Raw genomic sequence first — 27,793 nt, forward strand, 5'->3', positions numbered from 1 at the left:
AAAACCTAAACCCCGCTCCAACACACACACACGTTCACACACACACACACACACATGCGGCAATGATCATGTGTCTCTGCACCCCCCACCCTGAGCCAGGTCCCAGATGCCCCAGTGATTGGCCCAGCTCTGCACAGCAGACTGTGGTATTAGCAGGGAGGGGGAAGAGGTGCCAGGGGAGAAGAAGAGAGAGGGAGAGAGAAGAGGAAGAGAAGGAGAAAGACAGAGTGGGGGAGGATGGAGAGAGAAGAGGAAAGAATGCACCCTTCACTGTGGGGAGCACCAGCCTGCCCCAGACCCCCAGAGGGTTCCTCTCTCTCTCACTCTCTCTCTTTCTCTCACTCTCTCTCTCTGTGGTGTTTGGACAGCTGTGAGTGGAGATCAGGTTACGGGTGGCGCTGGCACTTCCTCTGTGCTGCCAGGCGTGTGTGTGTGAGAGAGTGTGTGCTGAACGTCTGGATGCCATTACCACCATTAAACTGCTGGAAGCTAAGCTCCGCCACTCTTGACTCAATATGCATAGTGTCCTGCATCAATATGCATCAATATCCATAGTGCCACATAGCATGTAAAATGCACGTCGAATGAGTAAGATGTCAGAATACGTAGTATTCATGAAACAGGAGCTGGATAATACTGGAAATGACTTCTGCATCCAATGAGATGCTGTTTATGGCAAGTGGACTCTGCTCAGTCCTGTTCCTGGAGAGGAATAGAAAACCTGCAGAGTTCAGATTCATCCATGTCTGTATTTATAAGTGCTCCTGATTAGCTGGTTCAGTTGTGTTTGTTCAGGGTTGGAGCTGAACTTTGCAGGAAGGTAGATCTCCAGGAACAGGATTGTGCAGCCCTGCCATTTAAGCTAGGTAACAGTCAAATTTTAATAGTAATACTTCAATAAGTCAAAGTATTTTTTTTAAATGGTGGAACATTGTGAGTCTGGCTGCTCTTTTCAAGGGAAGGCCCTCTAGGCACCAAGGAAGTGTACTTATTTTTTAAATTATTCGCACATATTTTAATACGTTGTTGGCCAATATCCAGCATGGCTTTAATTTATATGAAACACCTACATACCTACTTCAATAGTGTTAGAGAAGTACATTGAAATTCAGTGGGTTTTTTCAGATAGCAATCTGTTAATAGTTTTACTAACTAGATGAGTCTGTCGTCATTTACTCACCCTCAACAAACCTGTGTCAATTTCTTTCTTCTGCTAAACACAAAAGAAGAAATTTTGAAGAATGATGTTAACCAAACAGTTGAAGGGCCCTACTGACTTCCATTGTATTATTTCAGCAGAAGAAAAACATTCATACAGATTTGGAACAACTTGAGGGCAAGTAAATGATGACAGAATGTTCATTTTTGGGTAAACTATCCCTTTAAATCTGTTGCGCTGCCATGACAATTGTTGAACCATTGATGCCATGGCAAATGACCATATGCGACAATTCTGCACATGTACACAACATGTACTGTAATTGCATTGTGAGCAACAAGCTAGGATCATTTGCATTGACACACTTGCGAACAGTATATTGAGGGGCTTACAGTGCAGTAAACTTGCACACTTAATAGCTTTCATACATTATACTCTTCTAGTCGTTATGAGATACCAGTGTTGCATCTTGATATAGCAGATAATAAAAGTCGTCTTCTATTTCTAAATTCCCCAAGTCCTTCTGCTTTGCTTCCTTCCCTAGACACTGAGCCTCGCACTACAAGACTTTATGACTTTTGTATTTATGCTTTTCTCTTTCTGCATGTGTTTGTGTTTGTGTGTGTGTGTGTGTGTGTGTCTTATCTCTCTGCCTGTGAGCCATACCTGCTAACGAGGTCCATATTCAGATGAGCTCTCCAGCCAGGCCAGCTCTGAGGCTAGGCACACTCTAGAGTCTCTCCTCTCTCTCCTTTCGCTCGCTCGCTCTCTCTCGCTTTTCCCCTCCCCTCACTGGTTTATTAATTCATTCCCTCCTGTAATGGGCTGCAGCTGGGGAGAGGCAAATCGTTGCTCAAATGCTGATGGAACCTTCAGCTGCTGTCTAATCGCCCTGTTTGTGTGCCACACTCATAAAAGGGGGGAAGTCAATGCAGGAAAGAATGTTTTAGTGTCATTTAGAGGTGACTACCACTGAAAACGAATCGTATTAAGGTGCAAGTGCGTGACTGACACCAGGCACACCTTCTAAAGTGAGAAGGTGAGGAAGTTAATGATTTGCTCTTGCCCTGCCATCATTTTCAACAGCCTGCCATTAATGTATGCATTTTATCCAATTTTTGGTGTATCATAGAAATATATTAGTATATTTATTTATTTTTATTTAATTTATTATTATTATTATTATTATTATTATTAATAATAGTTGTAGTAGTAGAAACAGTACACTATAAAAAAAGGTTGGTTTTTGTTGGTTTAACTTAAAAAAGTAAGTAACCTGGTTGCCTTAAAATTTTGAGTTTATTGAAATTAAAAATTTGAGTTGATACAATGAAGGAAATTTGTTTAATAAATAGAAACTCAAAATATTATTTTATCTGAACCACATAAAAAATTAGATAAATCATGAAAATAACACTATTTGGCATGTTTCACTGCGTCATCACAAATAAAACACAATTTCCCAATATGCTTACAAAATCTTTTAATAATATTTTAATAAAGGTTGTCGAATCTCAAAAAATGTTAATTGTATTAACTCTTTTATTTTATTTTATTTTTATTTTAATTTCAATGAATTTTAAGGCAGCCAGGTAACTTTTTTTCTAAATATTTTTTACAGTGTAGTAGTAGTATATTTATATTATTTCATTTGTAAGTATTTTGTGTAAATATTTATATTTTTAATAATATTTTTTCAAAAATCTGATAAATTATTGCACATTGTTGTCAAGGTAAAATAATTTATTTTATAAATAGTAATAACAAAACAATTTCTCTCAATTTTGATACATTTGGTGATGAATTTAAATTCTCTGCTTTAAATTTAACCAAACAAATATTTAAAGTTCACCCAAAAATGAAAATTCTGTCAATAATTACTTACCCTAATGTCGTTCGACACCAGTAAGACCTCCGTTCATCTTCGGAACACAAATGAAAATATTTTTGTTAAAATCTGATGGCTCAAGAAGCTTTCATTGGGTGCGTTTACATGCACACCAGTAAGCTGATAACTCACAAATATCAGCTAATTGAAATAATCGATTGAGGTTTCGATTGAATCAGCGTATCGATTCGGATCGCCAATGTCACATGATTTCAGCAGTTTGACAGTTTGACATGCGATCCGAATCATGAATCAATACACTGATTCATAACGGTTCAAAACTTTGAATCGACTCAAGTCGTTTTTTAGTTTTTTTTGCACACAAAAACTATTCTCACCGCTTCATAAAATGATTGTAGAGCCACTGTAGTGAGATGGGCTTTGTAACGATGTCTTTAGTGCCTTTTATGGGTCTTGAGAGAGGAACTAACATTGGTGTCAATGAAAGCCTTTCTGAGCCATCAGATTTCAACAAAAATATCTTCATTTGTGTTCCGAAGATCTTACGGGTGTCGAACGACATTAGGGTAAGTAATTAATGACAGAATTTTCATTTTTGGGTGAACTAACCCTTTAATGACTACATCACTTTATATCTTATGTTAGAGAAAAATTGACAGTTTATCAGTATAAAAGATGTTGTGCAAACATGGCAAATTCATAAAAATGGCAAATGCATACAAATGATGTACAGGGATTTGATTTTCAACCCATTTGATCAATATCACTCGAATTATCACAAATCAATATCTCAATAATGGCACACATTTGGTGACTTGTTTAAAGATTAGATACGTTGGAATTCACAACAACCTTGTGACAGCTCATCCTGTAAGGCAGAACTTTTGTGTCCGACACGATAACCAGCAATGCAAATGCGAATTCACTCGAGCTCAGTCAGAGGAGAGAGAATGTTGGATTTTATAAACAGAGCTGTAGGGAAGAGCACGCAGTACATTCTAATAAAACGCTCTGCAACAGGCGAGCAGACTATCGTAAACAACGACCTGACCCAGGCACCGGCAACAGTTACTAAACTCAGCTCAACAGTCTTAACTCGGCTCATTATCCAACACAAACTGGCCAAAACAGACTTGGCGCACTCAGTATGCTCCATGCATGCACATACACAATAGAAAAAGAAATGCATTTGCCACGACAGACACAACAGTGTGAGGCGGGCGGACGGGCAGGCCCCCGGGAAGCAGCAGCGTTACTGTTTGATGTTGGGAGCTGATTAATGAGATGTGAGGAGTGAGTGTTTGACGGCTACTCTCTGGGCGCCTGTTTGAGGGGCCCACTGCGTTCATGTGTGTGTCTGTGTGTGTATATGTGTGTGCGAGAGAGGGAGAGAGATGGAGTAGGGGGGTGGTAGACCCCTGCTGGTTACCCTTGAACACTCTGCGGAGGTGTTGAGGCGGCCCTAGCTCCAGCCGCTCATGAGGGTGCTGTCGCAATTAAACCAGCACAGCAGAGCTGCCGTCAGAGAGGGAGGCCTCACTTCGCTCCACGCCACCTCGCCAGAGAGAGAGAGAGGTGAGGAGCGGGCGAGGATGAGACAGGAAATCGTGAGACTTGAGGTAAATGATAAGAATCCACGAAGGAAGGAGAAATCGAAAACATGAGCGGGAAAACGACTTGAGAATTCGCTGACAGGCAGTTTCTAGAGTATTACAGGAGAGAATGAATAGATGATAGGAAAGAAGGACAGATAGACAGGAATATGGGTTGAAAACCAAGGTCATAAAGGGATAGTTCACCTAAAAATTAACCCACCCTCATGCTGTTTCAAACCTTTATGACTGACTTTCTTGCGTAGAAAACAAGGTGAATTTTTAAAGGATTGTCCTTTTTATTCTTTTTCATGTAATGAATTGGAATTAGGATTGGGACTCAACTTAAAAGCATCGTAAAGTGGTCTGTAAGACGTGTGCGCTGTGTTTTAAGCTTTCTTCAGCCATATGATAAATCCCAACCCATTATTCACCAATAACTTTGACATTTGCCAGGCTTCTCCTTGGAGCATTTATGGCACAAATAGTGATATCTGATTCATAAATGATTAATTCTTTTCACGCTAATTCATTCTGAAAGATTTGTTCATGAATCAGACTGATTTGGTTCTCAAGTACAACTCCCTGCTGACTCAGTGTAGTGAACAATGTCAAATTTTCTCAGTTTCTCACCCCAAAAATATAAAATGGCTTCATAAGACTTGGTATATAGTACATAAAAGTTACTTAAGATACATTTATGGTGCTTTTGCCTCCTTTTCTCTGATACATATGAGGGTGAATAAATTGGGAGAACTATTCATTCAATAGACTGACACTGTACCATCACAAATGACTTAAATTTAAGTGTACTTTCGAGCTTGAAATAACCTTCAATTATTTTTTAGGCCAAGGGCACCTCGATAATATCGTATTATTATATTTACATAATTTATTATGATGCTTACATTGCAAAGGCATTACAAATAATCACAGAGCCATATAATTATACATTTAACTTATTCAACTCAACTTCTTTTAATGATGGAGAGACGATGAAACAACTTTAAATTCATCTGTGGTTGAAGTTACCTTAAAGCTGCAGATCCAAAATCCATTTTTGAGCAGGTACATAACCAGCCAGTGTTCAAAACATCAAAAATCTCCTTACCTTAACCTAATTCACAACGGTTAGCTTGTAATAATGTATTATAATTTGATTGGTACTGGTAATTTTCTATAGCCTAGAAATCTAGACGCACCCTTGCAGCGGCAAATTTAATCTGCCCGCGAGTGTCGTCTTTCAACTCTCAATACCCTTCTGAGCTGTATTCGCCTAACTCTTGCTGGGCCAATCACATCGTGTATAGAGTCGGTGGGCGGGGCCATAATGACGATGGCTGAGTTACGTTTGCGTGCAGTAAACACAGAAACTGGTAAACGCCGGTCTTTCGAATCAGCTTTGACCACGACTCTGGAAGACATGGAGTTAAGCTTTTCTCTGAGAAAAAAACAAAGAACGGCACTGAAGTCATTCTTAAAAAGGGAAGATGTGTTCGGAGTTTTGCTGACCGGATACGGCGAATGTTAAATCTATCAACAAGCTCCGCTTCACCTTCGTTGCTCTGGTTGGTGTAGCGCTAAACTATCGCGTGCAGAGGGAGTTTGAAAGACAACCGTTTATCCCGCCCCTCTGATTGAGCCGTCAATGGTGAGTTTCCAGACCAAACATCTTGATGTGGCTCTGGCTTGTCAAGCTAAGCTTTCTAGGGAAAAATTTGAGAATGGCACTGTTTGTCTTTTCCGTCATTACATCACGTATACATAAAGGAGGAGTCCGGGCTAGTCGGCTATCGCATGTGAGGAATCTCCAGGTGGCGGATCATTTATAGCCTTTTTTCACAGCATCTGGAATAATTAAATGTATCATTTTGATGCCGGATTGTAATCAAGAAAGTTCCAAACGACAATCATCAGTGACAACTGGAGATTCACCCTTAAGCAATCATGAGATTCAGTCACCGTTGGCAATGCGATTTATTGTGACAGACATGTTACTTGTTCAGATGACATTTTTCAATTCTTATTTTGGTCATACTTCCAAGAAAGTAGGGAATCTGTGATTTCGAAGTACAGTATCCAAAACGATTAGATGAATGAATGACAGCCACATGTACTCCTCAAAACATTAGATTGCTTAACGCTGAGGAGCCATGCCGATGTAACACCCATGAAAAGATGATAATTACACAAATAACTGCAATTGCAGGTTTCAAACAAAGATGGCGACAAAGAGGCAAAAATTATGGACTGCATCTTTAATATTGGATTTTTTTGCGATTTAATTGCAAATTGTCATTTTTTTCACACAAATTAGTTGAAGATCATAGAACAATTGTAGACCCCCCGCAATACCACCGTAGCCCACCTAGGGGCTGCAGACAACCTGTTGAAGACCTTTGCTTTAGCTATAACAAACCAATATTTAATGACTATAACACTTATTTTACTGTAGAAACAGAATCATATACAGTAAAAATGGAAAGTATTTTAGTAGAAGCAATGTTATGTAAACATTGCATTCAAAAGTTTATCTATACCTCTATAAAATCCAACATTTTTGGGTTTTTTTTTTTGCTGATTTTGAACACAACCAAAAAGCTACATATTCAAATAATGCCGCAGATGTCAGCAAGAGGTTGGCGAGACTAGCGGGATGTGGGTGCATGGCGAGTTTACTCTTTCTTTACCAAGTTCTTAGCCCTCTGACGTAGCACTGGTCGGACTCGCGCTGGGAGCGGCTCTTTAAATAGCTTCTGATGAGGACCTTGAGGAAAAGAGGCAGGTGATTGGACTTCTTATCCAAATAATTACCTCAATTAAGTCATTAAGACCCTGGGCATAGCCAAGCCCAGAACTGCCTCCCCTGTGCCACAGCATGCATTCATCCCTGATCTCACTCCTCAACCGCTGCGGTGTGTGTGCGGTTTCATGTTTTTGTCTCAACTGATGTGTTTCTGTAGGCTAGTGCGCGTTCGTGACCGCCATGCCTTTTTCTTTTGTCGTCTTATAATGGCACTGATTCTATCGCCTGCACAAAGTCTGTCTCTCATACTTTTACACAGTCGCTCGCTCACAGAGGTAGGTTAATTACCCATAGCATCTGGATGGCCGTATGTGTGTGAGCCCTCGGCGCCAGTGTGGGTCTCAGTGGCTCTGAAAGTGCCCCGGTGCATCATGGGGGATTAAGCATGGGCAGCCATGGGGGGTTTGAGGGAGACAGCCCGTTTGTGAGACTTTCACACTCCATTTTTCCTCTTCAGTTATAGAATTAGCCCACGAATAAGCTAATTTTGTGCATTCGATTCGTGGGTGAAAGTGGCCACCATACGTGGACAAGACAATTCCATGCTCGCTTTTGAATTGGCACGAAGAGGAAGAGTGGATGAGAGAGAGCGATAGACAGGATGAGAATAGATAGTCCAGAGCAGGGGGGCTGTTTTCCCCCTTTCCCTTTGTTTTGCTGCTGTATGTGTCCAGGTGTGTTTTCGCCTGCAGAGCTCGGCGGCCCACATCTGGATCAGTCCAGTGGCTGTACACCCAGATGTGCTCCGGTTCTAGACTCGCCCTCCTTTTATTTATTTATTTCTTGTTGTTTTTTTGCTTTTTGTTATAGCAGAGTGTAGAGAAAAGGGCATCAGCTGCCTGTCAGGTGTTTGCATAGATGTAAACAGATGTTATTTTGATGAGTGTGAGAGAGAGGGAGGGCAGATGACAAAACAACAATGCTGCACGTATCAGGAGTTCAAACCTGAGACGTAACGATTGAGGAGCCATCACTGGAGTGAGGAAACGCAGCATACGGATGAGGTGCACATGCACTTGGCCCTGCCTCGCCTGCTCCATCTGGCCTGTGTGTGCGCGAGCATCTGTGTGTGTGTGCACGCTGTTTGAATGTGTGTGTATCTTGCATGTGTTCGACAAATTTGCTGTGCAACTCCAATGAAATTAGACCGTCCGCTGATCCTCTGCTTAACTGTTGGTGTCGTTCTGAGGTTGGGAGTTTCGTTTACCGGTTCTGGAGAGAAAAATTCACCCCTTTTTGTACCAGATCCTTTTATTTGAGACCTTTTACTGTATATTAAGGTCTATATGTTAACATTTAGTTAATGAATAACTTTAAAATAACACAATTTATTAATACTTGGTTAATTATATTTTTATGTATAATAAGACATGTTTGGTGTATAAACATGAATTAAACTAATTATAATAATTAATTTGTTATGAATTAACAATGCATTAAATAAAATAAAATCTATTTCTGGTTCACTAATTCATAAGGATGCATATTTTTTGCTAAAATCATGTTTAGACTCATACAATGGATTCATCAACATCTGTCTGTCATGTCCAGGATCTGAAGACCATAAACATAATGTGTTAAAAAAAAAACTGGAAAAGAAAAGTGAAAGAAATGGGGGGGAGGAAGTGGAGTATTTACCCCCTCCTGTGCTGTCCTTCTCATTTCACTCCCGTGAGTGTGGATGTGACATGTTGAATTAGGGCGCTTGGGCTGCTGGGAGCTTTGATTTGACTGAGGACTCTTTAGGTGGGACAGATGAATTCTCCCAGGGGGACAAACACCCCCCTCCCTTCACTCTGTGGGGGAACGAACGATGGTTTAAGAAAAATAAAAATAAAGTTAGGATGAAAAAGCATCCTCTAAACAGAAGCACTGACATACTTCCTTTGTTGTGGATGTGTGCGCATTAATATTGATTTTTATTCGACTGGGGCCTTTGAACATCCAGTTTGGTGCCACCCCTCAGGGGAACACGCCCTGTGCACACCCGATTAATGCTTTGTCATCTGTAATAACTCAAGTCTTTGACACACTGATATTAATATTAGTATTTGGTGTTTCTTTGTGGTTGCTTTTTTTTGTAGTTGTTTCTGCTAACCTTCAGACAGTCTGTCTAGGACAGAAAGAGAGTTTAAAAGAGTTGCATTGACTCAGATATGAGGAGTCAGAAAGAAAGGAATCGAGGAAAGAAAAGCGACAAAAGAACTATTTGGACAGGCCTAGTTTTCCCTAAGGAGCTAAGGTAAATTTGTGATTTGAACATGAAAAATTTACAGAAAACCTCTGTAAGAATTACAGAGCAAATTGCTTAGTGTTTTTCAACCAACTCGGGGGACTGCTAAGAAATCTAATCCCATTTGGATAGGCATGTCTGGGGTATTTTAGTTTTTCATAACACCTTTCCTAGTTTATTTTGACTTTTGCCGAATTCTGTTACTAAAGCTACATTTCTTGTTTCACTGCCTGGTGCACCTTCATTATGAATGTAGATCTTTTTGCCAAAACCTTTCTGGGAACAGTTGGTGGTTCAAGTACTGCTGGCATCCCATCTGATTTAAAAAGACAATTAAATTAATACGGAGGATCTGGACTGCTCAGAACCGCCACTTTAGTAGCAGAATCAGGTATGATCCTCATCTTAATTTCTTTTTGTTGTTGTTGTTTTTGAATAAGATTTGTGATGCACACGTCGTTTCATAATGGCTATAGCCAGAAAGTACACACTTCCATCTTAGTAAAAACTACAAAATCTGCATATAAAAATCACAGATTGTAAATAATTGTAAGGAGAGGTTGTGATGATAAGTTTGGGATATAGTGTATGAAAACACTTTCCAAACAATTCCCACTCATTTTTTTAAAGCTTCAACATGACTCTATCTATTCAACAACAGGAAATTAGGGCTTTTGTTTTCTGTGTTTGTAAGAATATCAATGTCAGCTGGGAGTCATTGTCCGAATTGGGAATGCCGTATCCAAGAAGCCCTGCTGCTGTCTGAACGCACAAACAAATCTCTAAATACATGTATATTTAATCCTGGCCTTCGAATAATTAATACAACATTATTTATTGATTTGTTTGTTTTTTAGTATGTGGTACTAGCATCACAAAAGACAGGTTTGGGTAACCATGGTAACTCACAGGTGCACTATGGCCTGGCCAGTCTCAGTGGGTGGGGTGGGGGGGAAAGAAGCATGCTGGGAGATTTAGACTCAGAGGAGCTGGGCAAAGCATGTTGGGAAATGAACGCTCAGAGGAAGTGGCATGCAGAGAAGATATCATGCAGGCATGGAGCATGTTGCAGTCCTGAGGGAAGATGGGCCTTCTTTCAAACTGCTCAGTCGTTCCCTATTCCCTAATCTGCAGAAAGAAACCTTTCCATTAAGTCACATCAAAGGCAGCGCCCTGCACAGGGGATAGAACAGTCATTTGAGACGCAAACGCAGCTCTTGCGCATGATTGGGGAAACACGGCAATGAACAAGGTGGTATGCGTGTGTCATTTTTTTCGATGTTAAAATACTTTCTTGTATTCCAGTTTAATAAGTAGTGACTAATAAGTAAACAATTTGTAGGCTGACTTCACAAAGTATGTAAATAATTGCTTTCTGTTTACATTCTGTTCTATTTCGGCCACAATGGCATTTTGGGCATGGACCAAAGTTTACCCTACATCAGAAAATTGTGTGACATTGATTTCTAAGATAATTGTGCATCTTAAAGGAATAGCTTGAGACAGGAACACAAAAGTTGAGAAATGTAACTTTTGAGAATTCTGTCCCTTATTTTGAATAAAATTTGAGGTAACAAGCAGGATGCAGAATTGCTATGCAAGGCAAGTTTATTTATTTAGCACATTTCATACACAGTGGTAATTCAAAGTGCTGACCATTAAAGTAATGATAAAATAATCACAAAATATGCATAAGAAATAAAAGTCCTGAATCACTAAATTCGGCGCTCCCCTGTCCGGTATGGGAGAGATTGAGGAAATTACTATTGTAATTGTAATGTAGGAAATTAGAATTAAAGGTGAATATTGAATCAAATTATTTTAAATTTTAAGAAATTATTAATATAACAAATTTTTAACTTTAATAGAATAGGTAGAAAGTTTAAATGTCTGATGGACGGACAGTGGGGGTGATGGGACTGTTTTGCAAAACCTGTTTGGAAACTCTTATTTTGGCGATTTCGCTGGTGCCGCTAGTGGTGTAGAAATGACTCAGATTACTTTTAATTAAAAATGATTTATAAAAAGACTCAACCTTGTAGGTGAAGCATTCATCGAGCGGATGTGACTAATCCACTCCATTAAATACACTTATCACACTCTTACCAGCTCTGATAACCTGATTTTTTTGCACTTCTCTATCACCGTCCTCCATTCTTCCCTTTTGTCGCTGCGCTCAAGCGTTCCCATCTCTCCCCCACAGATTCGCAGCTCTTCTCTTTTCAATGAACTCCCCTAACAGACTCGACTCTCTGATCATCAGTGCTGATGATGTGTCTCAGATCAGTTTGTAAACATCCACATAAAACAGCCACTGAAGATCTTTGATATGACAGTATTTACAGAGGAAGAGTCTATAGACGCACCAACTGAGAACAGCGAGAGGAAAGATTGTGATGGAAGGGAGAGGAGGGGGGCGTCCATGGGAGTTTTTGGCAGAGGTTCATACACATGACCTACAAATGATGTAGTGTCTTCATTAAATGTGTGATTTGTGTAAATGTGCAAGCTTTATTTAGTGTGATATTAAGTGTGTGTGTGTGTGTGTGTGTGTGTGTGTGTGTGTGTGTGCGTGTATGTGAGTTAGTTAATATGATATGTTCACGGTTCCTGTGTTCCCTTGAGGCCTCAGCAGGATGGCAGTGTGTGTTTTGGCCCTGGGTGAGGGTCCAAAGGCAGGGCACAGTCGGACGCAGGGCAGGGGGCGGGGACGGTCCAGACGCAGCAAGGTCACTCCGACTGCTCACAATCATCCACATAGAGCCGGCTTACTGCCAGGACCCCCCCCCCCCCCCCTTCTCTCTCTCTTTCTCTCCCTCTCTCCCCGTCAGTCTAACTCTGCCCCTTTTGCTCAGTTATTTTAGAATATCCACCATTTTATTTCCACCTCCATCATTGTTTTTTTCATGTGAGTGCATTTATCCTTTCAATCTCTTTTCATTTGTATAACTCCCTCCCTCTCTATCCTCTCTAGCATTTCATCTTTCTCTCTCTCTGTCTCCCTCTTCCTCTGGAGGTACAGATGGACACATTTGCAGGTTAACTTGAACAGCTGGAGGTGCATTATTAGCATCCTGCTGCTTCCTCATATTTGCTCAGAATTTTCCCCCCTTCCTTAGTGAGCAGATAATTCACAAGCAGTCAACCAAAGACGTAGACGTGTCCTTATACAGGAAGGGGAAAAAAACAGGAGAGGGATGAAAGCTATAAGGGAACGTGGAAACCGATAGGCACTGGCACTCTGGTTTGGATGTGGTTTGAATGTCCATGTGATAGAGGTATTTTTTGTCGATTGTTTTTCCATACTGCTGATGTGGTTGTGGGTTCAATGGGTTGAACGAGCGGGGGGAGGACAGAAATGAAGTCCCAGGAATTCGGCGTATCCCAAGGGACCAAATCAACAATGAGCAATTGTGGTGGAATGGTTCATGGATATTGCTTTTGGGCTGAATTTGGGAGCTCTTGCGTTGATAAAAAGCCCCTGGCGCACCCAGGGGTGTGGATTAAATGCACACATGCATACGCATATATATATATATATATATACACAGTATATATACGTGCACACAGAGCATAAATGCTTACTGTTTACAGAGCCATAAAGGACTGTTGTGCATACTTTGCTGAATGTGACCATTGTGTGTTTGTAATAGTAAAGGCAGCTGCGTCCTCTGGCAGTTCAAAAGCAACCCGTCATGTCTTCGGAAAGTTGTGTGGCAGATTGCAGTATTAGAGAGACAGACAGCGTGTGTGTGTGTGTGTGCAGCCGACTAACAGCTCAGCCAACTCCAAATTCACTGCACCAGGCCTCAAATTCAATAAGACCCCACAAAGACCAGGTCCGGCCAACAGCACTGGCCAGCTCATACTCTGCTGACCACTCACCAGAGCCATAATTACCCTCTATACTGCAATTAGCAATCTGGGGCTGTGTGAGCGCGGGCGAGCTCATGCGTGTGTCCACTTCCAATAAAAAGTTTGAAATTGGCAAAGGAGTTACGGCCCACTTTGACCTTGAAATATGGATTTATGTATTCTACATGTTGCTTCTTCTTCTTTTTAGCTTTTAACAAGGCCCTGGCCAAGTCACCTGGCTGTTACGGGGAGTTTATTATATGCGCAATAATTCTTCAATGAGCTTATTATTAATGCTTTTTCGTTGCCATGGCAGCGTGCACATTCACTTTAACGCCACACATGCCTCTCTTTCCTCATTATGGTGTAGATTTACTACTTTTTAATCACTGAAGCATATGTTCACATGTCTGATTTGGTTGTAGTATAGCTATTTTGCGTTCATGCTGTCTAGGTAGGTTCGAGGAAGGGCAGATGATAGGGAAAAAAATGGGTGAGGGAGGGAGGAGGAGGTGTACAGTGACTGTTAAGGTATATGGAGGCCATGGGAGTAAGTGCTTCTTATAAAGACTTTATCATGTGAAGGGTTTATTGGTATGCTGATTAGAACTATTCCCCCACCGGCACTTTCCAGCATTCAATTAACATTCAAAACACAAATAGCTGTGCATATATTACACGCTAACAATCAGGTCCTCAAGTGTGTATGACTGTGAGGTCGAGGGTGGTTTGTATGTACAAGATGATGTGGGTGGGTTACCGTTTGCGTGCGTGCGTATGTATGCATGGGCACGCATATCATTTGCCCTGGCAACAGTCTCGCATTATTTTTCATAATTCAGTTAATTCAGCTTCAGTGTTTAAACCATAAAAGCCTTGGTCAAAAAAACAGTCATGCACTATTTTGCAGGCACTGCATGGTCAGAGCGCTGTGATGTATGTTGTAAACATGCATGTTTTATCTATCATTTGAGCTCTGTTTTGATTGCAGACTCTCTTTGCAGTACAGTGTGCTGTCTTTTTATCTGTGTGTGCTGGAAATGAGAGAGCCGTGCCTCAGTGGGAGCACTTGGTGGTCATCAACACTGCAGCCAGACCAGCCTGCCTCACAGGGGGTTAGACCTGCTGATACGTCCTGATTGGTGGAGGTGAAATTAGGAGGGTGGCAATTGTTAAGAACAGAGCACTTTGATTGGAAGAGAATGTGATTGGTTTATTATAGGGCGAATTTCATTGGCTTATAAGCTAAACAGAGTGCGGGACTTGTGCCGCTGCTCCTGTAGTGCATTATGGGTAATGAAGTTCTCTGGATGAGAGCACCCTGCTAGTAACAAGGCATAATAGGACTTTGGATAGCTAATTTAATTCTGCGCTGTTCAAAGACCTGAAGCAGCAGTCATAATGAACAGTGTGATATTGACAAGACCTCCCATCGAGTTTAACCGCTGAGCCTGAAACGCATCTATCTTTCCATCCATCCATCCATCCATCCATCCATCCATCCATCCATCCATCCATCCATCCATTGATTATTTGATTTAAACAATTCTGAATCCTGTTTGCCATCTTATTTTAAAATAATTTCCTGTTCAATTCTGGATGGTTCAAACCCCTGTTGAAGCAATGATTAGCAAGTTAAAGTTAATCAAACTTTTGACATAGATAAAAACATCCCGTTTAAAGCACAGACATTATTGATAGTAACTTTGCCACCTTTTTGAGTACTGAGGTTTGCTACTACTACAGAAACGAAAGAATGCCAATTAGATTGCAATTTGCAGTGTATTAGTACACTCACCTATATATTTTTATAGTTTTGGTGGCAAATTTGTATGTCAGTATGTTTTTTTAATAGTCTGTATACTCAGCACCAGGTTTAAATTCGAATTTCAGTGCCGACACAATATAGACGACTATGGGTCTCAAAGGCTTACTTAAGCTCCGAGTCAATAGCCACAGTTGATAGAAATTTACCACACTCACTCATCTGTACACCAGCCTGAGTGACCAAGACAACCACACCAGCAGGTAGACAGGGCCGAATAAGCGAAGACGCTCCATGAGTTTAGACGTTCACCACAACTACTGAGGAAGTAGGCGAGCAAAGAGGTGGTGTGCGCTTTGGATGGAGATTTTGTTTGTTTGCTTGTTTGCATGAAGGTCGGTTTCTGCAGGGTAGAGGGATCCAGCGTCCTACTGTTATGTAATCTGATAGGAGATTCCAAGCTGGTCAACTCCATATGCCGTCCACGTTTGCCAAAAATATCTGGAGCCGGAGACTCCATCCCGTTTGGCAGCCAGATAAAGAGAGAGAGAGAGTGAGAGAGAGCATTCCGGAAATATTTGCTGCAGATAATAGGAAACGTGTGAATCAGACCGACAGCCAGGAAAGAACACGGATGAGTTAGTCGTGTCCCCCACTTTGCTCCAAGCGTCGCCATCAGACTGCATGTATATTTTGTTGAGTCAACGAGGGCTGGATTTAACTTTTCGGGCATGAATGAAAGTTGTGTAAAGGAGACGTTGCGGAGTGAGTCAGTCAATGTGTGCGTGTATGGTGTGAAAGTAGAAAGATGGCTCCTGGGATTGTTTCAGCAATGCAGCATTCAGTGTTTGTGCATAAGAAAGAAAGAAAGGAATGAGTAGGAAGCGAGAGCTCTCGAGACCCCCCTAGCCCTGCAGTGTGTGTGTGTGTGTGTGTGTGTGTGTGTGTGTGTGTGTGTGTGTGTGTGTGTGTGTGTGTGTGTGTGTGTGTGTGTGTGTGTGTGTGTGTGTGTGTGTGTGTGTGTGTGTGTGTGCGTGTGTGCGCGCGTGTGTGTGCACTCGGTTTTGGCCCACATTGCCACCCCCAACAGCACGGGTCAAGCTCAGCACGCCGCCGCTTCTCCCTGCTCTCCCTCTCAGAGTTGCCATGGCAACACACCTTGAGCTCACCCCCTAGAGAAGCCCGCTACCTCCACCCCCTTTCGCCCCAGCTCACTCCCCTCCTTCCCCTCGTCTCCCACAGCTCTCCCGCTCTGCCTCTCTACCGCTCAGGCCATCAATCCGGGGGCCGGGGCCGCGGGCCTCAGGGCCAGGCGAGAGGTGCTGAGCCACATGGGATGTGCAGCTCCCATCTACACAGCTCATTTGTGTGCCAGTGCACGCTACAGGGGGTTATGGGTGGAGAGAGAGAGAGCAAGATGGAAGGAGGGAGGCACTCTCATATAGATGGGCCCGTCCCAGAGGAGCAGCGCAGGCCAGGGCGCCACCTGGCTCCCCCTGGTCAATTAGCTGGAAGCACATTGGCCAAGCTTTGCAGCAGCAGCCACTGCAGAGGCACAGCGGCAAGGAGAGTCGGCCTGCTCAGTCGGTGGAATAACAACCTGGAATACCACATGAATACGTCCTTTACTCATTTGCTTTCCACATATCTGTTTGCACGATCGCTGTTTTCTTGATTCGATCCTCTCGCCATTTCTCCCTCGCACTCCCTCTCCCCTCCCTCCCTCTATCGATGTCCTGGAAAGCCCTCATCAGTGATTCTGCGAATGTGTGGCGGCTTCATGCCGTTTCTCAATTAAGATGCTGCATACCTTTAGAGGCGGCCAGTTCTCTTTTTTCCTCCTGTTCTTTCCCTCTCAATTCCGGTTAAATATTCTCTCAGACGCACATCCCTGCCTCTAGTTGCTCTTATGTCTCTATTTCGCTCCTGTTCCTCCCTCCCTTCCTGTTTTACTTAGCACAGTCTCTAATAAGCAATGAATATGGGGGGAAATTCATAGAGGAGAAAGGGTGGATGGCAGTCAAATTGTTTAACCTTTATCGTAATCGGATACAAAGCCACATATAAAGACAAGAGATCGGTTGCTATCAATTCTGTCTATTTACATAGCGATGTGCGCATGTGTGTGTGTCTATATATATATATATATTATATATATATATATAGATATATATATATATAAACAAGATGCCAAGCATCAATGCTTTCCGAGATAAAGGGAAGGAATTCTGAAATCTCTTCGGTTTGCCTTTCACTATGTGTCGCAGTGCTTGTAAAGTCCTTTTGTTCTTTTTTTAACCCCCAGTTAGTTTCAGTTATGAAAGAGCGTGTTGTTGTCATGCACTTCCTAGGCCCTCTGCTGCACTCTACACGTCTGTCTTCTCCTCTTTAGTGGTGTGATGGCTCCCCTAGCACACTGCAGTCCCCCTCTCTGAGACCTTTGTGTCAGCCTCACTGATCAAATGCTCTCCCTGACAGCACTAGTCTGGTTTGCAGTAACAAGCAACGGTAATCCCAACGTAGCCCCATCACTCTCTCATATAGACACACAAACACACACACAGACAATGAAGTGGAGAGCTTAGTGTTTTTGCGCAGACTGGAAAATAGATGATGGAGCATGTTCTGTACTTACTGATCAACTGCAGTTCTCTCAGAGAGAGGCTTACTTTTACTGCACACACACGCATGCGGAAACACACATGCTCACAGGCCCCTTGGCTACCATTACTTTGTGTTGGACAGCCCAATTATCCCTTTGCTTTCTGCTTTCTTTAGCAGAATTCCCTTCCTCTAACTCTCCTTCTCTCATTTTGTCCAATTTTTCACTTTGGTCCTGCTTCCCTCTTGTTTCTGTGCATGTGCATATAGTTTGATCCCTTCTAATTCACGGAACAGATGTTGTCTCTTTTCGTAGTGTAAATCTTTCTTATAAAATCATTCTTTCAGCTCCTCTGCATCCATGCACTGGATCTTGTCTTGTGCAAAATGTTCCTCAAAACCAGTTGTGATTCTTCTTCAAAAGGCATTTGACATACTAAAGCAAGTCACAATACAAGAAAAGTGTTTTTAGTTAGTATTTGTACTAGAAAACAAAAATATATTTACTTTGGATTTTGGAAAATCTTGAAAAATCTGCCAGTGAAATTGGACAAAATACACTTCTATTCTTAATATATTATGCAGTGTTGCTTCTCAAGGAAATGTACTTTGTTGCAACTGGAAAACCGCTAATTCAAAACTGATTACGTTTTACTACGAATACTGCAGTGTGACTAACTTTAACATGTCCAATGCCTTTTAAAGAAAAATCTTCACTAGTTTGTAAAATGTTTGCACAAGACAAGATCCAACTAAAATCATGACACAAAAAATGCTCGCTAAGGTTAGATAGATGTGGTTTGTTTCACAGACGTGAACCGGATTTTGTCTAGTACTAAACATTCCCTTAACTACTGTAGTTCAGATTGTCCTCCAAAAGCCATTTGACACACTAAACCCAGTCATAACCTCTTACCACTGCCGCTTTCATTCTCCCGAAAAGGAAGCAATTTTTCACTTGGTGTTGCATCCTTCTCATCCTTATCCTTGTTCATTTGGTTTGCATCTGGAGAACGGATCTCATCTTGCATCTCAAGATGATCTGGTCTCGTTTAAACCGTGGCCCCCGAACTAGAGCAGATTTTCCTCTAAAAGGCATTTGACATATTAAACTCAGTCGTAACCTCTGTCCGCCGCTGTTTTTATTCTCCCCGAAAGGAATTCTACTCCCCCTCCCCGAACGCAATGTCTTTTAGGAGGCAGTGGGGGGGACAGACCAAAGCGGTGCCCTTGCCATATCCCCCCCCACTCTCACTGCCCCCTCCGCCTCTCCTCCCGCTCCTTTCAAACGGGGATTAGAGCACCCTTGTGTGGGCCTTTGAGACGGAACAGAGATTGGAATCGGCAGAGGTGGCTTTTAGAAGGGAGGGTGGGAGGTGGAGGTCAGGGTGATGGTGGGGATATATGATTGAAGACTTTATTAACCCTCCGCGCACCCTGTAGCTCAGCAGCAGGACTCTTTGGGCCTGTCTGCTCGGGCCGGCGGAGCGCTGGACGCTTTGAGAAGACAGGGGTCTGGGAGATGGCGCAGTGGTGGCGTCTACCATACCCTGGGGCTCAGTTAGGGGCTCGGGGGATCTGGGTGGGAGTCTGGCGGCGGGAGTCTGATGGAGCACAGGCAGGCGGGCTGGGCTCAGGCCTGTGTGGCGGGTGGGTGATAAGACGAGCAGAGGCGTCCAGCCAGGACACAACGCCCACCTTTCATCTGTCCCACACCAGCAGGGGGCTGCACTGATGTCACTCAGGCAAGCTTAAAATAGAGCAGCGGGCAGAGGGAGGGCACAGAGCCTGCAGCACTGGGGGGGCAGCAGGCAATTACCGGCCGGGAAAGAGACGGCACTGGGCAGAGGAGGGGGAGGAGGGATGGGACGGGTGGTCATACTGTCCAGAGCTGAAGATTATAAGCCTGGGACCACAAATGATGTGCAAGGACAGAAAGAAACAGAAAAATGACCCCGTTCGCTCGAGAGATCTTGAAAAGACTTCGACCGTTCACTTACGAGATGCCCTCGCAGACGGTTAATGTGTAAAAATGTTGTACCTTGTCTTTTGGCAGCGTGTGTCTGTGTCTCTCTGTCTCTCATTCTCTCCGTCTGACCCCGCTGGTGTGTGTAACCTGTTGTATCGTGCTCTTGTGTTGCAGAGGAAGGCATCAATCATGAGTGCAAGCTGTGTAACCAGATGTTTGACTCTCCGGCCAAGCTCCTGTGTCACCTGATCGAGCACAGCTTCGAGGGCATGGGAGGCACCTTCAAGTGTCCCGTCTGCTTTACAGGTGAGGGGTCCAAACCGGGGGGTTGGTGGGGTTGAGGTCGTAGGGTCAGGGGCAGTCAAAGAGTTGTGGTGGGGTGGGGAGGGGGGGCACACTACCAGGGATGACAGGGTAACTGCACTCAGTGTGTACGGTCACATAGTCATGCAAGTGGCCAACTGCACTCAAATAAGCACATTCCCTCATGTAAGATCACATGCAAAAGAACGTCTGTACTTTTTTGTCTTTTCTTGTCTCTCAACCTGCTATTGTTTTGTGTTACTTTTCTTTTTCTTTTCATCTTGTCTTGCTGTTTCTCTTTTCTCATCGCATCTCACCCCTTCTCGTCTAGTTTTTCCATCCCATTTAATCTCTTCTCTTAATGTCTTTATCTCATTCTTTCTTTTAGTTTTTTTTTTCGCATCTTGTTCCATCTCATTTCCTTTCTTCTTGTCTCATTTCATTTGTGCATTTTTTTGTCTTCTTTTTTTCTCTTGTCTCATTTAATTTTTCAGTTTTTTAACCTTTCTCTTATTGTGTTTTTGTCTCATCTAATGTGTTTCTTCTCTTCTTGTCTCTTTTTGTGCCATTTGCTTTTTTCATCTTTTCATTTCATTTAAAAAAAAATTTTACTCTTCGAATTTTTTTTCTGTTATTGTCTCTTTTTTTCTTACCTTTTGACTTTTGTCTTTTTCATTCTCTTCTTTTCACTTTTTTGTTATCTTTTTTATCTCATCTATTTTCTTTTTTCATCTTGTTCTTTCTCTTTTATCTCATCTTGTCTCATTTCTTTTATTTTTCATTTTTATCATCTCTTCTCTCTTTTTCTCCCCATCTCTCCATCTCATCCTCATCTCCACCACTCACCCCTCTCTCCCCCCTCCATTCCTCTGCTCCATTTCTCCTCCTTGTCCTGCTAATTGAACTGAATTAACTATTAAATTCATTGTTCATCCCGGTGAGAGAGAGGAAAGACCAGGCATGGATTTTGCTTTGAGAACACGGATCAACTTATAGCTTCTGGAATTCATATAAGATCAAAATATACACATATCCTGTATATGCATACAACATTATATAAATCAAGATCGGTTTCTCTAGACTTGAGATAGAAGAGGCATATTATGACACACTCTTATGCAGAAGCAAACAATGGTTAATAAAGTTCAACGTGGCCAAGTCAGGAGGCTGCGGTTGGTGCAGGCATCCTGCTGAGCTGATGCTAAAGCTAATGAGAGCTGATCTCCCCGCTGTGATGCCTGGTGGGACTCATGACCCCTGGGCAGATCGAGCCCCTGTCAGACGTCACACTTTCACTGGACGAGAAGGCACTGCAGTAGAATAGACAAACAAGAGCCGGCAGATAACTGGCTTCATCTAATCATGACGGCCGTTTTGTATGCTGTGAAGGATCTCACATGAACTACTAGCTTTTTCTGTAGGCCAGTTGTCATGCTGAATGTCTTTGAGGTATGAAGATCCATTTGTGAGTGAGTGAGTGTGTGTGCGTGTGTGTTCAGGAGAGGAGAGGTCAGAGAATAAAGGGCAGGTTTATAGAAAGGCAGTGTAATCCGCTCTCACTCTCCAGGGTAGGACCCTCTGCGTACGTGTGCATTTAGTTAAACAGGCCCAGTGTGTGTGCGTCTCCTCGCACTAAGTTTGAAAGTCACTTTGGACTGTTTGTCAGCTAACCTTTGGGAATCAGAAATCATTACTTGAGCTTGTCAACATCAAAGACCAGTGTTGGAGGCCAAATTGTCCCCAGCACCGCAACACGCCGATCTCCAGATAATTTAGTTTTTTTATTCAATTCATCTTTTCTTCCTTCACCCGTTCTTTATTTCTCCTCTTCCAGTTCCATCTTCATCCATATTCACCGTACACTCGCATTCACTCCTCTGTTCATCCTTCTCTCAACCCGTGTGATCAAATAATTTGTTCTTTCGCCTTGTCCATCCCTTTGTCTCCCTCTCTCTCTTCCTCCTTGTGGATTAGTTCTCCGTCTTTCTTTCACCTTTGCTGAGTTGTTTGGCTACACCACGTTTTCTTCCTCCTTTCCTCCCTTACAGGTACGCAGTCCTCTTTTAAACTTTAACACTATTCCTGTGTGGCTCATGAATAAGTAAGCGGATGCCTTCTCCTCCAGGGACGCTCAATAATTCATAGTCTCCACACACAGCAAACTTAAGTTTACTGAAACAAAAAAAAAAATACACGAACGGAATTTAAAAACCCGAGGATAGAGGAATGATTTATTGATAAATATCACAAGGTCTGTTGGGGATACTTTAGTCTGTCTCTGTCTCTCCCTCCATCTCCGGCTGTCATCCCCTGCTCTCCGATAAAGAGAGTTTGAGAGCTTTTCATTTGAGAATGCCCCCCTCCCCCTTCCACTTTCCTCAGTGTCGACACATTGTCTCAAATCCCAAAAATTCATTATTTTTATTCTCCCTCTCCTACCCAAACTGTGAAAGTTGGTAGTCATGGATTTTTCTGTTTTTCTTTCTTTTTGTATTTTTGTATTTTTAATTTCTCACTCAGGATTAGTTCTTTATCGAATCAGCTATTTTCGCAGCCAATTCTCCATACACTCTTGGGTAACGCGTTTGAGCCAATCGTTTGACTGCTGTTTCCCTTCTGTCCTTTCCTCCCAGTGTTTGTTCAAGCCAATAAGCTGCAGCAGCACATCTTTGCCGTCCATGGACAGGAGGACAAGATATACGACTGCTCCCAGTGTCCGCAGAAGTTCTTCTTCCAAACTGAGCTCCAGGTGAGTAATGCAGAATCAATTGGGAGTTTAACACAAAAAAAATGGCTTTCTGAAATATGAGTAAAAAAAATCATTTTAGCTACATTTGTTCCCCCTTTTTTCATTCACTTAAATTGTTCAATATTCCACATGTCACCACATGGAGCCCCGGATAAACAAAAAGGTTGTTTTCCTAAATTTTCAAATGCTTAATTTTCTTCTGGGTAAAAATGGTGGATAAATGAAGAGCAAACAGATGTTTTCCTTAATGCGCACGTCACTTCACTATCAGCAAATAAATATTAAAATATTAGTAAAAAAGTAAAATTAGTATAAAGTAAAATATTGCTCTTACAATTTGATGTAAAACATGCAAACAGTGCCTAATACACTTACTCACAAGTAACTATTAATTTTCCTAAGTTAATTTTTACTTGCATTTGGCACAAAAATTGAATCTAGAAACGGATATGTAGGAAATCTTTTGTGCAGTGATTGACCATTCAGAATTAAATATTCCTGAAAGCCATGTCAGAACTGCTGATGCTTTAATGTGTTCTAATCATATTTTATGTCATATGTGCAATGAATCTAGTTGTAGTAGCAAAATGTGTATCTGCTTTGTGATGTTTGGAATATAGTATTCTGTAGTCGATCTTAGTTAGCCCTGATAGACACAGATGTGACACAGATCACAGCTAATAAGGGAATTAAAGGGGAAAACAAGGTGCATCCTCAAGCCAGTAACGATTAGACCCATTACTCTGCAAATCAATCACACCACCTGCTGTGACTGCTGGAACTCACATTCATCCACACACACACACACACACACACACACACACACACATCGTCAAGGCAGACAACTGGGAATGCTGTCCCGGGCCCACTCTTGCTCATATTTGCAATGTACAGACTTTCATAAACATAGTTTGAACACACACACACACATTTGTTTTTGTGAACTGTGGGGACATTCCATAGGCGTAATGGTTTTTATACTGTACAAACCGTATTTTCTATCTCCCTACACTGCCCCTGCCCCTAAACCTACCTATCACAGTAAACATTCTGCATTTTTACTTTCTCAAAAAAACTCATTCTGTATAATTTATAAGCATTTTGAAAAATGGGGACATGGGTAATGTCCTCATATTTCACACTCTCCTTGTAATACCCATGTCATACCTATGTCATTATACACATTTGTGTCCTTATATTTCACAAAAACGTGTAAAACATAGTGGAAACTCTGGGTTTAGAAATACAAAACAATGTTAAATGCAAATAAATAAATTGGAACTAAGCATTGTAATGCCATTTTAATTTCAAAGGTATTCTGTTTTCCACGTTTTACTATTATGAACTCTTTTGGTACTGTGTTGGATAACATCCAGTGTAAAATCAAACAAAACCAGTTGAGAACCACTGCACCACTAAGCACTACATATGAAGGAATGTAGACTAATCACAGTTCAGATGGCCTTGAGCAGTTGAGATACTGTACAGACAACTGTATGCCCTACAGGTTCACGCTCAAGTTCACAGCACAATCTGATGTCTGACAGCTCATCAAAAGCCGTTTGGCTACTGTAACAATAACACACTTTGTCCATTTGACACTATTCCTTTCCGGATGAGTCTCTGTTGCTTTCTTTCTCTCCTTCAATTTTTCATTCTCTTTCTTTTTGTCTTTGTTCTGTATCTGTTTCTCTTTCTGTCTCTTCTACCGTGATAGGTATAGTCTTTCTCTCTCTTTTACTGAATCCTTTATCTGAGTTCCCTGAGGGAGGCCCTGAACCCCTTCACTCTGAAACTGACACACTCACACACATATAGTCTTTAGCGAGTAAGCACTGCCACACACGTTTACAAAGTGCTGCCAGACACTGTACACTTTTTGCTATCATTTTTTTAATCTACAGGTATGGCACTATGGTACCCAACATCCCGTCGCGTTCCTTTTGGCATGAATGTATACCTTGACATGCTTTCACACTGACAGGGATTAAATCCTTAACTTTGTTTTGTCGCCAACGGTCCTTATTGCTCACGTTTCCTCAAATCACTTCTTTCACAACTTTTGATCAGTTTGTCACTGCCGATCGCTGTTGATGTTAACACACTTTAAGAAATTGTTCATTTTTTGGTGCTTTTAAAAATAAACAGCCTTTATTGATATTGTTTGGTACCACAATGCAGTCTAATTCTTTGTTGGTCAGGAGTTTTGTGTCTTCAATGCCCAACCAAAAGACATTTTTTGTATAGAAATATAGACATTCTAGTGGCTGTGGTTGGTTTTAAGCACCTCTGGATGTTCCTGGCTCGTGGTAATGATTCCCAGAGGAAGCAGACATGGCAGAGCAGTGAGACACATCTGCTGACTCAAGTTTAGCTGGAGATATCATAGAGCTGTGAGGTGAAAAATAGTATCAATTTTAGCACCAACACAAATGCAGACATCTCAGCCTAAGGGCCAGGCAGGATTTAAATCTCTCTCTCACTCTCACTCTCACTCTCACTCACTCTCTCACTCACTCACACACACACACACACACACACACACACACACACACACACACACACACACACACACACACACACACACACACACACATGTCGTGTTTTCATGTTTAATGGGGACTTTCCATAGGCGCAATGGATTTCATACTGGACAAACTGTACATCCTATCCCCCTACACTGCCCCTGCCCCTAAACCTACCCATCACAGGAAACATTCTGCATTTTTACTTTGTCAAAAAAACTCCTTCTGTGTGATTTATAAGATGTTTTCCTCATGGGGACCTAAAAATGTCCCCACAAGGACAAGGATTTCGGATATTACCATCTTTGTGGGGACATTTTGTCCCCATAACGTAGGGATTACCAGGTCACACACACACACACACACACACACACACACACACACACACACACACTTTCCTCCCACTCAGTCCCGTCAAAAGGGCTAGAACTAAATGTGCTGGTTAAAAAAGTTACTGCTAACATGTTAATTCCCCTTTAGGGACTAGTCTTTAGTGGTGCAACCTTACACTCTGAAATTATCAGCACTGTATTCAGTATTGTTAAAGATTTGTTGGGACCATTTTTGGAGATATTCTTAGATTTGAATATTGAGTATTGGAGTTGAACAAATGTAATCTGCTTGTGGCTTTATAAGTACTCTCATTTGCTTTAAAGTGTGGTCATATTTACCGTTGCTCTGCACAATTTCACAGCCAAAATCTAGTCAGTTTGATTGGAATCCATGCAATCTGGAATTGAATCACACAAGGATATAACTTTTCCTCACGCAGATCATTAAAGGTTTTCACCGAAAATTGCCATGTAGACAATAGACAATGGACCTTTTTAGCAATAATGTGACCGCACCTTTAGTGTTGGTGTTGGAGCCTTACAGTTGGCAGGCATCTCCCAACTAAAACGGAAAGAAAAGTAGCCTTGGATTTAACTTGCACTGGGCCGCGACCCATGATTGGTACGGACCTTATTGTATGTACTGTATGTACTAAACTAAACCTGACAGTTTTCCAGGTGCTGGTTTAGGTAGCAAAACTTTAGGTGTGAGTTTGAATCTTACAACATTTTCCAATCCCATTTCTCTCCTTAAGTGGCAAATACAAAGGTGTGTATATTCTATATTAAAACATATAAAATGTGTCTGCTGAAAACTCTAATATGCTTACATACTGTTGCTAGGTCAGTGGCAGTATATGGAGGCGATTGTTTCTCTCTCGGTCTCTCTTTGTGTGCTGATTATGGGGCAGACAGATTGAGTAGGGGGAGGACTGTGAATAACTCAGCCCACAGTGGCTGCCACCGGCCGCTGGGGTCAGCAGCATCCTGCCCTAGCCCAAGTTACATTCATCTTTGTGAGCTATGGGCCACCATTCCTTCAGCCCCCTTCAGTGCCCGCCTGTGTGTGTTGGTGGGTGGGTCTTTATAAGTAGCAGGGAGTGAGGTTAATAGCTTACTCAGGTCCATGACTTAATATTTTAGGGGCTTGGGGGGGTGTGACCTAAATCTCCTGCGTGGCTCAAACACCCCACCCCGCCACGTGAGCCCCCGGCCGTGGCGTGACAGTGATATAAGGCCGGCGGCACTGGGCATATGGCCGGTCAGTCCATTTAGCAGCAGGGGGAGCGCTGGACCCTGTCGGTCACTGTCTGCCTCACCCTGAGGCCGGCCAACCGAGATACTCGCACCAGCCCATGGCTCAGCGGGCGTGCCCCATCACTCCCATCCGCTCCGCCCCCCTGCATCCACTCCAGGCCCACCTGAACGGTGACGGCGGTGAGGAATAGAGCAGTCAGCCGCATAGACAACTCCGTTCCGACGTCCAGGTTTTACCTAGCTCCTGCCCAGGTGAAATGAGACTTGAACGTGTGTGTATGTTGTTAACAAGATTGAATGGATGGAAGGGCATGGCCTGTGTGCCCTACCCAGCATGCCCTCCCAGCGCGGTCCCTTTCTGAGTTAATCCTCGCCTTCCCATGAGCCTTTGCAAGACACGTTACTGTATCATCCCCCTTTCCCTTATGGCAAACTTTGCTTCCATCCTTTATCTTGTCTCTAATTCTTTCTCTCGTTTGCACTCCCACCAACTCCCTCCCTTCCTCAAACTGTTTCCAACTCTCTCTCTCTCTCTCTCTCTCTCTCTCTCTCTCTCTCTCTCTCTCTCTCTCTCTCTCTCTCTCTCTCTCTCTCTCTCATTCGCCTTTTTATGTCTCTCATTCTTTCTCCCTTTCCCATTTTCTTTTTTCTAGCTCCCAGAAGAGCCAGCCCCCATGCATATTTTAGCCCCTCTGTGTTGCCCCCACCCACCCCTCTCTCTCCGTCTCCCTCTTTCCTTTCTGCCTCTCCCTGGTGCCCCATAAATAGTGCAGATGTAAGCTGGTAAATAAGTGATGC

The 27,793-nt window shown here is 42.5% G+C and overlaps 1 protein-coding gene across 6 annotated transcripts in view; it reads left to right on the top strand.

The window, feature by feature from the left end:
- znf423 (zinc finger protein 423) overlaps positions 1-27,793 on the top strand; it is a 172,453-nt gene that overhangs the window by 126,682 nt on the left and 17,978 nt on the right. For all 6 annotated transcript variants that reach the window (XM_067420426.1, XM_067420428.1, XM_067420427.1 and 3 more), the window contains 2 exons: positions 20,004-20,135; positions 22,766-22,881. In XM_067420426.1, the coding sequence (XP_067276527.1) occupies positions 20,004-20,135; positions 22,766-22,881 (248 nt within the window). The remainder of the gene's footprint in view (positions 1-20,003; positions 20,136-22,765; positions 22,882-27,793) is intronic.

The sequence above is a fragment of the Pseudorasbora parva genome, chromosome 16, assembly GCF_024679245.1.
Source record: "Pseudorasbora parva isolate DD20220531a chromosome 16, ASM2467924v1, whole genome shotgun sequence".
Lineage (NCBI taxonomy): Eukaryota > Metazoa > Chordata > Actinopteri > Cypriniformes > Gobionidae > Pseudorasbora > Pseudorasbora parva.